Source organism: Gopherus evgoodei, chromosome 4 (assembly GCF_007399415.2).
Source record: "Gopherus evgoodei ecotype Sinaloan lineage chromosome 4, rGopEvg1_v1.p, whole genome shotgun sequence".
Classification (NCBI taxonomy): Eukaryota; Metazoa; Chordata; order Testudines; family Testudinidae; genus Gopherus; species Gopherus evgoodei.
The window spans coordinates 125,565,286-125,578,483 of NC_044325.1; the positions used below are offsets into that span (position 1 = coordinate 125,565,286).

At 55.5% G+C, this 13,198-nt stretch overlaps 2 protein-coding genes across 28 annotated transcripts in view; one reads left to right on the forward strand and one right to left on the reverse strand.

Annotated features, from left to right (window-relative positions):
• The window catches only part of LOC115650666 (zinc finger protein 501-like), a 1,041,190-nt gene that overhangs the window by 125,861 nt on the left and 902,131 nt on the right, over window positions 1-13,198 (reverse strand). The gene's annotated exons all lie outside the window — the stretch shown is intronic.
• Window positions 5,905-13,198, forward strand: part of LOC115650675 — a 41,343-nt gene continuing 34,049 nt past the window's right edge. For 17 of the 27 annotated variants that reach the window (XR_004000156.1, XR_004000153.1, XR_004000152.1 and 14 more), the window contains exons 1-8: window positions 5,905-5,940; window positions 6,766-6,813; window positions 7,546-7,642; window positions 9,243-9,418; window positions 10,658-10,798; window positions 10,876-11,243; window positions 12,451-12,601; window positions 12,957-13,079. Coding sequence is in view for 1 of the 27 variants with exons in the window: in XM_030560959.1 (XP_030416819.1) it covers window positions 9,390-9,418; window positions 10,876-11,008; window positions 11,564-12,010 (609 nt within the window). In the remaining 26 variants the exon portion in view is untranslated. Of the gene's footprint in view, window positions 5,941-6,167; window positions 6,198-6,765; window positions 6,814-6,861; window positions 6,911-7,545; window positions 7,643-9,242; window positions 9,437-10,657; window positions 10,799-10,875; window positions 11,244-11,563; window positions 12,053-12,450; window positions 12,602-12,956; window positions 13,080-13,198 lie in introns of those variants that run through there. The other 10 variants (XR_004000168.1, XR_004000169.1, XR_004000173.1 and 7 more) reach the window with 10 other exon arrangements.

A 13,198-nucleotide genomic window follows, 5' to 3' on the forward strand; every position in this document is an offset into this window, starting at 1 on the left:
AAGGTGATAGGCTTTCTTAACCATAGTGGTTATACTGTGCTTTTGTGATGCAAAAGTCACTTCACCACAAACATAGCAGAAGTTATCTGAACTGTTCACACAAGTACGAGGCATCTCTGCTCACTTTGGCTAAACAGAAATGTGTCTCTTTGCAAAATCAAACACTGACAAATAAGAGAGGAGGACACCGTATGATTTCTAGAGCTGATATAGGGCAATTTGTTCAGCAGAGTGATGTAAGCTTCGTTATGATTGCATCATCCATGACTTCTAGGAATAACATGATGCAATTCATATCATGTATGACGCAATACCAGCTTCAGATTGCATCATTCATTGGTTTGCCTAAAAAGCAAGTACTGTCCAAACCCAGTCATAGATTTATTCATAGATCCAGTCAAAGATCTATTTTAGTCATTTCTGGTTTAAATTGAGATCTCTTCCCTTTATAACTCACTTATCCTCTGCCATTCCCAAGTCAAGGGTCGTATATACTGACCCAATAGCATATCTTGAAAACTAGAGCCAATCAACAATTTTAAGCATCATTTTCGTTCTCAGTGACCCAGAATTAGTAAAGTTGTACTACATTTATTTCAGAAGCATTTTGGCTGTAGAGCAGTGTAATTGCAGGGCAGGCCTGACCCTACACTCATGGGGTGGTGAGAAGTGCAGTGATCTGGCCCCAGCCTGCTTCACTCTGCTCCCAGTCTTGAAACTTGTGGGGTGGGTGGGGGGGAAACGCCTCTCAACACTCACCAGCGGTGCAGCTGGGAGCTGGTGGAGCAGAGCAGGCTGGGTCCAGGTCATTCCACTTCCCACCGCCCAATGAGTGCAGGGTGTGCCTGATCCTCCTGCAGTCCACCGGGATGTAGCTCAGGGGAAGGAGTGGAGTTGGGGGGATGGGGTGGAGCAGTGGTGGGAAGAGGCGGGGTGGGGGTTTTGGGGAAGAGGTGGAGCAGGGGCAGCTTTCCTGGCCGGTTCAGCCAGCCAGGGGATCGGGCTGGCTGCTGGACCAGTAGGCAGCTGCGTAGGGCGCCAGGAAAAATGGGCAATTTGGTGCCTCCACAGTGTCCCTGTAGTGTGTGCTGTCTTCATAGGTCCTTTCTCAATCTTTCTCACCCTCTTGTCTTGAGTCTCCTGTGTCTTTCTTTTCAAGCGCACACTAACTGGCTGTTCAGAGGAGGGGAGGACCATGCCTATGCATGGCCAGCAGACAGCGACAAAGACCCCTAGCCAGCCTGCTTCATGCCATGCCAAACACCCACTGAAGGCCACCTGCAGATCAGCATGTGGGGCGGCTGCTGATGCTCTGTGGCCAACGTCAGAGGATGGTAGGAAAGCAGGGCCAGCCCCCCTGGTGGGGCTTCTAACCATTCCCACTCAAGGTGCTCACTTTGGCAGTGGGGCAGGAGATTTTACCCCAAGAGGCTTTTCCCCAGCAGGTGAGAAGCAGAGAAACACCAAGGCTCCCAAGGCGCTATGTAGCAAACCCCCTCAAGCACAGGGACAGAGGGAAAATGCTCCACACACTAGCCCGGGCAGCCACTCATTTTCTTTGGCAAGTCAGGAATGGCAAAGGCTAGACTGGAAGCACCTGGGGCTCATGCCCCAGCCTTTGTGACCCCCAAACCCCAACTCCTCCCTGTAGCTCTAGCTGAAGCCAGATCATTGGCCAGAGCAGCCAAGAAGAGGTTCCAGTCCTGAAGGGAGCAGAACTTTCAGCACAATGGTAAAACTGCACAAGAACAACCACACAGGGACTCAAACCCTCAAATGCCTGAGCCAGAGTCAGATGCCTTAGCCATTAGGCCACGTGGTCACAAAAGAAAAATTTCTCCAAGTACTTCTTTGGAGAAGACGGACACTGTGTTTCTCAGACTCAAGTTATCTACTGAGAGGGGCTGAGACTCTCTGGGCACAAGAAGTCGAGTTCCCAGCGACATGTGAGACTTAATTCTATGGGGCCAGGTGCAGGACTTTGGCAGGGAGGCTTAGGCATGGGGGATTGAGGTGCAGTGAATGGACCGGCTGTCTAGGTGCAGAGATTTAGTCGCACTGAGGCACAGGAGGGAGGAAGAGGAGGAATCCTGCTGATGGACAGTGGCTGTGCAGAAAAAAGGGTGTTGATTCCCCCATACTAAATGGGCTGGTTGGCTTGACCCTTCTTCCCTCTGTGGAACGTGGTGGAGACTGCAGCTCGCCCCTTGTGGGGCAGGAGGGCACAGGTGCAGGGCGCTGGGCTCCGATGCACCTGGAAAGCAGCTCTGGTGGGGTGGTGCAGGGCAGGGCCTGTGCTTTACATTCTGCATTGCCTGGTGCTAGGCCATTGCACAATCCCCAGTCACGGCCACACAGCACACCCCAAGAGGCGGTGGGGAGCCAAGCAGATGATCCAGCACAAGGGGGAGAGTAAGTGTGGTTGTGGGGAGGAAAGGTCTTCAGCTGCACTGGGGGAATGTAGAGCAGGGGTGACACCCCAGAAACCTGCAGCAAAGGGATGGACAGGTGGGCTGAGTGGATAGATGAGGCAGCAAGCCTGAGTGGGGTCTAATGGGCAGAGCAGGGTGGAGGTTGGGTTCTATCCCTGGCTCTGGGAGCAGAGGGGGTCTAGAGGTAAGAGCAGGGGGACTGGGAGCCAGGATGCCTGGGTTCCATAGTGGCAACTGTTTTTTCCTGTCTCCCCCTCCCTAGAGATCCCAGCCCAGCCCCCTAGCAGAATCTGACTGGGGGAGGGGGTTGCCCTGCCACTCCAGACTTGTGATTAGAACCCCTCCTCCCACAGGCTCTGACATCACGGAATCTCCCCCCCCTGCAAGTCAAAAAGTAGGAGCCCTCCCCCATGTGGAGGAAGCTAGTGAGTTTCTTGGGGGGTCTCTGGCAGAGGTGACAGCACCCACCAGACATCCACTCATGGTTGCAAGGAGACCCCCCTACACAGCCCCCTGCTATGAGGGGCTGGGGGTGTCCAGCCAGGGTCAGGAGGTGAGATGGCGTCGCAGTGGCAGGAAAGGGGCAGAGCTGGGGGTGGTGCCAGGTCGGTGCTGGCTACACGAGGAAAAACCACACTGCTCCGTTACATATTTCCCAAGGTTATGGCTGAATACAGGGTTTGGAATGACTTCAGGGAAATATTTTGTTTCCAAACAGACTCCATATACCAAATGATGGTGCTAATATGCTCCCCCTGCGCCCCTCCCCCATTACTCCAGGATCTGAGCATCTTCCTAATTTGCAGGGTAGTTCTCCTCCCAGGCTCGTGTAAGGGCGGGAAGCAAAACCAGCCCCATTTCCCGCACGGGAGAACTGAGGCCCGGAGAGGCTGAGTGATGTGCCCAAGGACACTTGGGAAGTCTGTGGCAGAGCAAAGCATGTTTCTGCCTCCCCTCTCCCTGGTTTGGCCTGCTGCTGGGTCACTGGTTGGTGCAGGGGCGGAAACTTGCGGGAAGGGGCAATGTGAGGGCAGGGGAGGGGTGTATTGGGGAGGGGCAATGCGGAAGTGGGGATTCGGGGGAAGGGGCAGAGTGAGGATGGGGTATTGGGGAAAAGGGGCAATGTGAGGGCAGTGCCTTGGAGGAAGGGGCAGGGCAGGGGCAGGACTTTAGGGAAAGGGGCGGGGATTAGGGGGAACAGGCAATGTGAGGCGGGGACCTCGGGGTTAAGGGCAGCGTTAGGGCAGGACCTCAGGGAAAGGGGAGGCAGGGGCAGGGCTTTGGAGGAAGGAGCAGAGCGAGGGGGGGCTCGGGGAATGAGGAGGATTAATTCAGTTCAGTGGCAGGTTTGTCTGTGGGTGACACTGTTACTGCAGTGGGTGTTTAAAGTCGAGCTCACCCGAGGGAGGAGGAAGGGGCTATATGGCTGGGGACAGTGGGAGTTAGGGGAGCTGACAAGTAGCCGGTTACAAGGTTCATCAGGCACACACAGAAACTAGCTCACACCTGGGGGGGGGGGTTAAAGCCACAGCAAACAAGGGGCGCAGGGAACATCACCACGGTGCAGACAAACGTATAAAGTCACCGGACAGAGACAGACCTGGCACTAAACCGGCTCGCACACAGGGCCGGCTCCAGGCCCCAGCGCACCAAGCGCATGCTTGGGTCGGCATGCCGCTGGGAGCACTCTGTCAGCAGGCTGCTCCGGTGGCCCTCCCGCAGGCGTGCCCGTGGAGGGTCCACTGGTCCCGCAGGACCGGCAGAGCACCCCCCGCAGCGTGCCATCGTGCTTGTGGTGGCGAAATGGCTACGGCCGGCCTTGACTGCAGCCCAGAGCTCCCGAGCTCATGTGATCCGCCAGCCTCAACCTCCCCAGGAGCTGGGATCACAGGCACCAGCCACAGTGCCCGGCTGGTTTTGCTGTCTGGCAGCTCAAGCTTTAAACTCTGCTTGTGAGCTCTGTGCCTTGGCCTTGGACAACTGGGTAATGCTCCTGCTTCCCTCGTCCCTATCTCATGTCGGGCTGTAGGCATCGCTCTCCTCCCAGATAAGATCCCAGATGTTTCGCTGCCCCCACCCCCTGTCCAGGAACCCAGATGTCCGGATGCCTCTGCTCCCCATACAGAATCCTGGATGTGTGGGTGTCCGTCCTCTGCAGAGGATCCCAGAGTGTGGATGCCCTTGTCCCCTCCTACAAGATCCTGGGTGTGTGGGTGCCACTCTCTCCCCATAGAAGATTTCGGGTGAGTGGCTGGATGCCCCTGTTTCCCCTTACAGCATCCCTGGTGCACAGGGGCCTCCCTCCAACGCAACTCAGGGTCCCTAGGGTGTGAGTGCTCCCATCCCCCGATACAGGCGGGGGTGGGGGGGTATAACTAGCTCTCACTCTCCTGCCCCAGCGGCGCTACAGCAGCTGTTCACAGGGGCAGCAATCCCACTGTCAACCTGCAGCTTTAACCTGCTCCAGGGGTGACCTACTTCATCTCTCCTTTGGGAACCTAGGGACCCCAAACTTCCCAGAATCACCTTATTGACTCCAACCTTAGCACAGACACTGCTCAGCATGGCAGGGTGCAGCCCTGAATTCCGTCAGATTGCCTCAGCCTCCTAGTGCACAGCAAGGATTATACGCAAGAGCCTTTGTGCCCCGCGTGGCTAGCGGATCACTTGAGCTCAGGAGCTCTGGGCTGCAGTGGGCTGTGCCGGTCAAGTATCCGTACTAAGTTTGGCATCAATATGGTGATCCCTGGGGAGCTTGAGGTCCCCAGGTTGCCTAAGGAGGGGTGAACCGGCCCAGGTCGGGAACGGAGCAGGTCAAAACTCCCGTGCCGATCAGTAGTGGGATCGCACCTGTGAATAGCCCCTGCAGCGTAGCCTGGGCAGACAGTGAGACACGGTCTCTTTTTATACAGACACCCGCAGCAGAGCCTGGAGGTGGAGGGGGAATAGGAGCACCCAGACGATGGGGATTCTGACTTGGGGGAGGGACGCACCCAAGCAACACGGATCTTGAAAAGGGGAACAGAGACAGACCTGCCCCTGGCCCAGGGCCGGCAGCGCCTCCGGCAGCGGGATCTCCGGCCGCTCAGGTCCTCGCTCTCCCGCCCCCGCCCCGATCAGCTGCTTTGTGCAGGGGGTGAAAGGGGCGAAGCGGCGCAGCACGATCCTACGCGGGGCAGTTTAATACACCGCACGGGCGGGGGGCGGCGGGGATGAGGAGTTGGGGGGGAGGAGTCAGGTTGACCCAGGAACCCGCCCTTCCCAGGGCTTCAGAGGACGGAAGCGCCCCGGGGCATGCTGGGAGTTGTAGTTTCTGCCTCTTCTCAGAGCGGAATTGACGGTCAGGTTGCTCAGACAACTGGGCTCTTTCCGGTGCACACTGGGAAGCGTAGTTCCCACTCATACGCTGCCTTCTATTGGAGGACGGGCCGTAAGTCGTCACTTTGCCGAGCCCCTCCCCGCTCCCTGATTGGTGGAGAGAGCGCGGGACTGATACTTTGCGCGTGGGGTGAGGCCCCGGTTCCCTCGCCCTGAGGCTTTGCTGCTCCCACCCAGCCCCAGGCGCGCGCTGCCTCCGCTTTATTCGAATCCCGCTCGCGGCCAGGGGCGGCCCCAGCCCTGGGGAACCGGCGGGGGGGGTTGCGCGGTTCAGTCCTCGCGGGCGGCACCAGTGGGACCCGCCGCGGCGCTGCTGGAGGGCTCGGGGGGACGCGGGCTCGGGGGCGGCGGGGGCGGGGCTGGTCTGAGGAGCGCTGAGGCGGGACGGTGGGTGGTGGCTCCGCGCGGGGGGGGGCCGGGGGCTCAGACACCCAGTTCCAGGCGCCAGGTCCATCCCCGGGAGCAGCCCCGGGCCCGTGGGAGCCGGACTGGGGGCAGCCATAGCGCAGAGGCAGCGCGGAGTGAAAGGGGCGGGGGGCGGGGCTGAGCTGCCTGAGAGCCCCAGAAGCGGCAGCCTGGGGCCGCGGGGCCGGGCGATGTCCCATCCCGCGTGCGCAGGGACCGAGGAGCAGAATCGGTCTGTGAGTTGTCGGCAGTTCAGGGGCTGCAGCCTCTTCACACACAGTCACTTTGTGAACTTCAGAGCAGCCCAGGATCTACCGTGGCCCTTCCCCGAGGCCCCGCCTCGCTCACACCATCCCCCTTCCTCCATTGCTCCCTCGCTCTCCCCGACCCTCGCTCACTTTCACCAGGCGGGAGGGGTGTAGGCTCGGCTGGATTAACATGGGGGCAAGTAAAATCAGGACATGTCCCTGTGAGGAGGGGGTTTCAGTTGCTAAAGGTAGGGGGAGCCTTCAGTCTCTGTCTGATTGTCTCTCTCTCTCTCTCTCCTCAGGATATTGGGGTTGAGTTTCCTGGGTAAGATGCTGCTGATTCGGAAAAGGTATACAAAATGTAGAAGAAATATAAATCCTCATGCTTCAGGATATAAGCCTACCACTAACTGATAGGGATCAGGAAGAAACTTCTCCTGTGGGCAGGTTAATCCATAATTGTTTGGTATGGGGTTTCTCAGACTTTCCTCTGAGGCAGCTGGGCCTGTGACTTGCCCTGAAAAATAGATCATTGGTGGGCCTTTATATTATGGGGCTGATCCTTTTTTGTTTTACAGTAGTGTTCAGATGTCCCAACCAAAGTTCAAGGTCCCATTACAAAAACATAGTAAGAGATTGTATTTGAGGCATGGGACAATCTAAATAAATAGACAAGATAGGCAAACAGTAGGATAAAGTATTATTAACTTCCATTTATAGATGGGGAACTGAGGCAGAGATGAAGGACCAGATTTTCAAAGGTATTTAGGTGCTTAAGATGCAAACAGATGCTTAAAGGTGCTTTTGAAAATCGCACCAGCAGGTTAGGTGCATAACACCCACCGATTTCAATAGGAGTTAGGTGCCAAACCTAACTTAAGCACTACTGGTCTATTTCCCATTCCAATTTTCACCAAAACCAGTACGGTTCTGCTCACTGATGCCTAGAATATTCCTGGAATTTTGGAATTGATTGGATGTGGTGTTCACAAGTTCATGTTACAAACAGAGAAATGCCATCAAGTAGAGTGAAGAACTCACATTACTCAGTAAACAAGTTTTCAAATGTTTTCCTCTCACAGATCACTTCTTCAGATAAAGAATATTTCTTCTCCCAACCTGCCCTGCCTCATACCTACAGTACCCCGCTTCAACAAGAGAGTTCAGTGACGTGAAAAGGTAATTTTAGGATAGGATTAAAGGCATGTGTGCAAACCAAGTGGTTTAAAAGTGATGGGTGCAGTCAGTTATTACATGATGATGTATACAGTCTTTGACATCACACTCCATTGCCAAGGACACAATAGTGACATCTCGTGCAGAGAAGTGTCAACAAGAAGTGAGCAGCATTATCTTCTGCAAATATAAACAACTTGTTTGTCTGAGTGATTGGCTGAATAAGATATTATATTACGCCCATAACATTACAGGCCATAGATGGTCAAAACACCTGACTTTATGGTCACTGCTGTGGCGATGGCACTTTCACATCACTGGTACCTGATGGCCATAGATGGTCAAACCTTTTGGGATTTTTCCTTATATGGACACTCAGAGCCACAAGTAACAGGTGACCCATCTCAGCCGAGTAATAAAGAGATTGTGTGACACACCAGCCAGCCTCTGCCTATAAAGGCTGGAGCTGCCAGCAGGGCTGGCTTTAGACCAATTCAACCAATTCCCATGAATCGGGCCCCGCCCCAAGAGAGCCCTGTGGCCAAGCCTCAGTATGGCATACTGGCAGGAGCTGGTGCGCTGTACCGGGGTGGCTTGGCTTCCCCAGGGTGGGTATTTAAAGGGCCTGGGGCTCCCCTGCTTCTGCCGCCCCGGCCTTTTAAATAGCCAAAGCAGCCCTGGGGAAGCGGTGCAGCTTTGGCGGCTATTTAAAGGGCTGGGGCGGTAGAAGCAGTTGAGCCCTGGGCACGTTTAGCCCCCGAACCCAGGCTGCTGCTGCTACCCTGGTAGGGGAGGGAGGAGCAGGGGGCACGCACCGTACAGGGTGGGCTGCACCCCCTGTACCTAAACCCCCCTGTCCACAGCCAGTCCCTGCTGTACCCCCTGCCTGCACCAGCTCTGCACCCCCTGCCCTGCCTAACCAGCCCGTCTTCAGCCAGCCCCGCACTCCCTGCCCGCAGTCAGCCTGTCTCCTGCCCGCCCCTGCCGCACCCTGTCCTGCCCACACCAGCCCTGCACCCGTTGCCCTGCCTGCAGCCGGACCCTACCTCCAGTCAGCCCTTGCCCTGCCTCCAGCCAGCCACATGTCCACTGGTGCACTGCAGTACCCTGGGCAGTAACCCTGCATACCTGTTTCAATGAGGGGGGCAGGGAGCAGCTGGGACCCACACATGTGCACACCCTAGGGTGACCAGACAGCAAGTGTGAAAAATCAGGACAGAGCGTGGGAGGTAATAGGATCCTATATAAGAAAAAGACCCAAAAATCGGGACTGTCCCTATAAAATCAGGACCTCTGGTCACCCTAGCACACCCAAAGGGAGTGGCAAGGACCCACACGTGTGAAACGGAGCTCATTTCTAGTTCAGGCCCATCTTTTTAAAAAAGAACTTTAAGTAGGGTTAACATCTGTATTTTCTTGGACATGTCAGGCTTTTTGCTTCTTAAATTGCCATCCAGGAGGAAAATACGGATGTACGGTAACCCTGTTGGTATAAAAAGTACATAATGTGGCACATCCCTTAAATCAGAACTTTTTATAGGGAACCAGTTGCTAAGAAATGAAAGGCTTTTTTTTTTTTACATTCTTTTTTTTTTTTTTTTAGTTATCCCAGCCGGGGCCCCACCGAAAATGTTCGAATTGGGCCCAGCACTTCCTAAAGCCGGCCCTGGCTGCCAGTTCAACTCACGAGCTCCAGAAATCCCAACAAGAATAGGCTGGCTGCCTCCTGTAGGCAAGACTTGAAAGCCAGATGCCTAGTGTGATGGAAACAAATAGAAGGTACAGAAGCTGTGACAGGTTAGATCACAAGGACCTCTGAAAGGGAGGGATGGAACTAGGGTGACCAGATAACAACAGTGAAAATTTGGGACAGTGATGGGGGGTAATAGGAGCCTATATAAGAAAAAGCCCCAAATATCGGGACTGTCCCTATAAAATGGGGACATCTGGTCACCCTAGATGGAACATTTTTACAGTTCTTGGTAACAGCAACACATTAGTTACAAAAATTACCATTAGCAATAACAACAAATTCATTGCAAGGGTCCACCTACAATCATTTTTGTCATCATGCCACACCTTTGACTCAATACTATTGGGGTTTGGGCCTTTTAGGGTTAACCTGTGGCTTCCCTTTGCATACTTCCTCCTTGTTCTGAAGGATCAAACCCTGATTTTTCTTGCTGAACAGAATTCACTGGCTGATGGGGTGGGCTCTCTTTGCCAACAGCCATTAGCAAGTCTTTCTTCTCCCTGCCAGGCAAGTAATTTGCATCAACACAGAAGCACAGACTGCTCACTTAAAGAATCAGAATAGAGACATTCCTGTTCCAACACCTTTGTCTTCCCAACCAGCTGGCCAAACACAGCCACTTGGTTATAGAGCTGCTCAACTTTCTTAACAGCTCTTACTCCATCTGAGACCTTTTCAAAGCTATCCACACTGGCTCTTTCAAAAGGAAAGTCAGTGGATTTTTACATATCTTCCTAACCAGTCTTTAAAGGGTTAAGTCAGTCTGTGAGTTAATTAACTCTTTCTGGCCCTGTTGCCTTCCAATGAGATATTATATTACACCCATAGCGTCACAGGCCATATATGATCAAAACAGTCGTGGCCAGGCTGGGACCAGGCTGGGCCTGGGGCACTCAGCTGGGGCCAGGTAGGGGCCAACGAAGCCAGGCCGGAGTGAGCCGCTCAGTCGGGAATGGACTGGAGGGAGCTGCTGGGCTGGGCTGGGCCTTGCCATGCCTCCCTGGAGCCCTCCTCACGCTCCTTTCCCCTGGTATAGCCTTTGTTCCAGCTCAGGTGGTAGCTAGTTGATGTCTCATGATGGCTGCCCCATTTGTTCTCTTCCACTCAGATACAGATACAAAAGTGATACTTTTATACAAATAGGATGACCGCATTCAGTAGATTATAAGCATTGTAATGATACCTTACAAGAGACCTTTTGCATGAAGCATATTGCAGTTACAATATATTCACGCTCATTAGCATATTTTTATAAAATCATCTAGAATGGAACACGACAACAGCGAAGACGACGACAGCGGAGACACCTCCAAAGAAATACCCTAGAGCCCTTGGGCCATCACGCTTCAGGAATGTGCGTGAGGTACTAGGAGACCTGGAGATGGGGGGTGTCCTGCTGGCCGTAGGTCAGTGTTATGAACCTCCAGTTGCTAGGCTGAGTTTGTCTGTCCCCTGGCAATAAAACATTGTCTTGTTTTCACAGCCACTTTCGATCTCCTGGCTTCTACCCCCTACCCTGTTGGCAGGGCATTGTGAAGCACCCTTTCCAGCCCACCTGGGTGCAGGAGATGGAGGAAGAGAGCATCTGCCATCCAGCTCCATCCAATCTAGAGCAAGTTAGTGGAGATCTCCAGAGCCATCGCCAGTGTGGTGGGAATGGCCCAGCAATAGGGCTCCCAGCCCTTCCCTTGCAGGAGTTTGTTCCCAACGTTGAGAGTCTTTGGGGAGGGCAGAACCTGCCAAGTGCTGAACACCCACAACCGCAAGCAGTGAAATCAGTGGGAACTGAGGGCGACTCCTCCCTCCTAGGATTGGCACCTTGTGAACGAACTTTCGTTGAGGACTATCCAGGTTCTGCTCTTTCTCTGGCCTGGGAGGGTGCGGGGCCTTCTGGGGTGGAGGGAGCTGCTTGTCCGAACTAATGGAGAGCCCCATTGCTCTGAAAGAACGAGACTCTCTCAGTTTCACAGGGCCTTATTGGTGAGGGAGAACACTGAGAGCAGCCTGTGCTGTGAGCTGCTGCCACTAGGTATGGACGGCAGTCCCCTGCCCTGGGGTGGGGTGTGTGGTGAGTAGGAATTGCCTCAGCAGAGGGGATGCAGGCAGGGGAGCAGGCAGGCCCGTTAATGAGAGGCTGCCTTGAGCCCGACTCATGGCTGCTCCCCACTCAGTTCCAGGATGGGATGCGGATGCTGAGGAAGAAGGCTGGGCAGGTGGCTCTGGAGCCAGTAGGGAGCAGCGTCCGTCTTGCCCAGGAGGAGACTAGCCCCTCTGTCCCCACGGGTGGGGAAGAGGCCAGTGGGCAGGCAAAGTGGAGAAGCTCCCTGACCTTCTGGAGGAAGAGAAAAACACCAGCTCCCTTAGCAGGCCCTGAGGCACCTTCTGGTCCCAAATGGAGGTGGTCTCAGATGATGCTATGTAGGAGGGACCCAGGAGAGGGCGGGAGCCGGGCAAGGTGGCTCTGTGGCTTCCTTTCCAGGAAGCAGAGGAGCCAGGAGCCCAGCCCCAGGGCCCAGCAGGAGCCATCCACCAGCCTGGCCACTGAGGAGCCCCCAGCCAGCCCAGAGCTGGAGCTGTGCGGCTTCGGCACGGGGACCAACAGCTCTGCCTACTCCTGAGGGGCCAGCTCTTCTGTGGGTCTGACAGCCCTGAGGCTGAAGGCTCCCTCTGTGTAGGTGAGGGGTGACCCGGGGGACAGGGGGAAGGACGGGGGCGGTGGGGGACTAGTAACACCCTGTGCCCATTGGGTCACCAAGGCGCCAGGACTGAGCCACGGGAGCCCCACTATCACCATGGGGGTGGCACAGCCACACCCTGTGGCAGGGGATGCTGGGCAGAGTCCGGGGAGCTCCAGCCTTCCCTGATGTTGGGGGTGGGGGGCTGACGGCCATGGGGCCCTGAGGCTGATGGGCCTGAGGGTGTCTCTGGGAGAGGCAGGGTGGGGCCCTCTATGCCATGGGGTTTCTTGTTGAGGATGGGGGACATTGAGCCATTTCTCTACACTGCATCCCCCCAGTGGCAGCAGGGATTATCCTTTCTCCTTCTCTCCCTGGTGCAGAGACCCCCAGTGCCCAGCAGGAGTGGGCTGAGGAGGAGGAAGAGGAGTGGGTTGAGGAGGCGGAGGAGGAAGAAGAGAAGGAGGAGGAGAATGTGTCCCCTGAACAAGACACCATCAGGGTCATCCAGGGCACCTCGAGGGCAGAGTTGAGGTACAAAAATCTTACAGCTGCGCTGCCCCTGAGTCTGCCTTGCCCCTTCTTCCATCCCCACCCACACAGGGGTGTATTGTCCCAGAGAATCCATCACCCCCAATGGGGGGAACTTCTCCCTTGTTACCTGGCACCCCAAAGTGGGAGCATGTGTCTCACGCAGGCCTAGGTGTCCGCTCCCCGCAGACACTGTCCCAGTTACAACCCCAGTCTGTGCAGGGCGACGCTGGTTTCGGGAAGTGGGGCGGCTTTCCCTGTCCAACTCCATGGGGTTCCTGAGCCATGGAGCTGGTGTAGGTAGATTGGGGAGGTTCCTACCTAACTGTCTGTCTCTCTCCCCCCACCCCACTCCTAGTTGGTGGCCAAACAGCTCCACTTCCTCCATACTGTCCCACGTCTGTGCTTCTCGGCACAGCAGCAGGGGCTGAACACTCTGAAGCCCCACTTCTCCAAAGCGGACCTCGTGGAGAGCATTACGGTGAGTGGGACTGCGGTGAGTGGGACCCCCGTGTCTGGCCCCTGGGATGAGGGACCCAGAAATGGGAGGAAGAGTTGGTGTGGCCAGAGGGGGAAGCAGAGGACAGTGGTTCCTGGGGC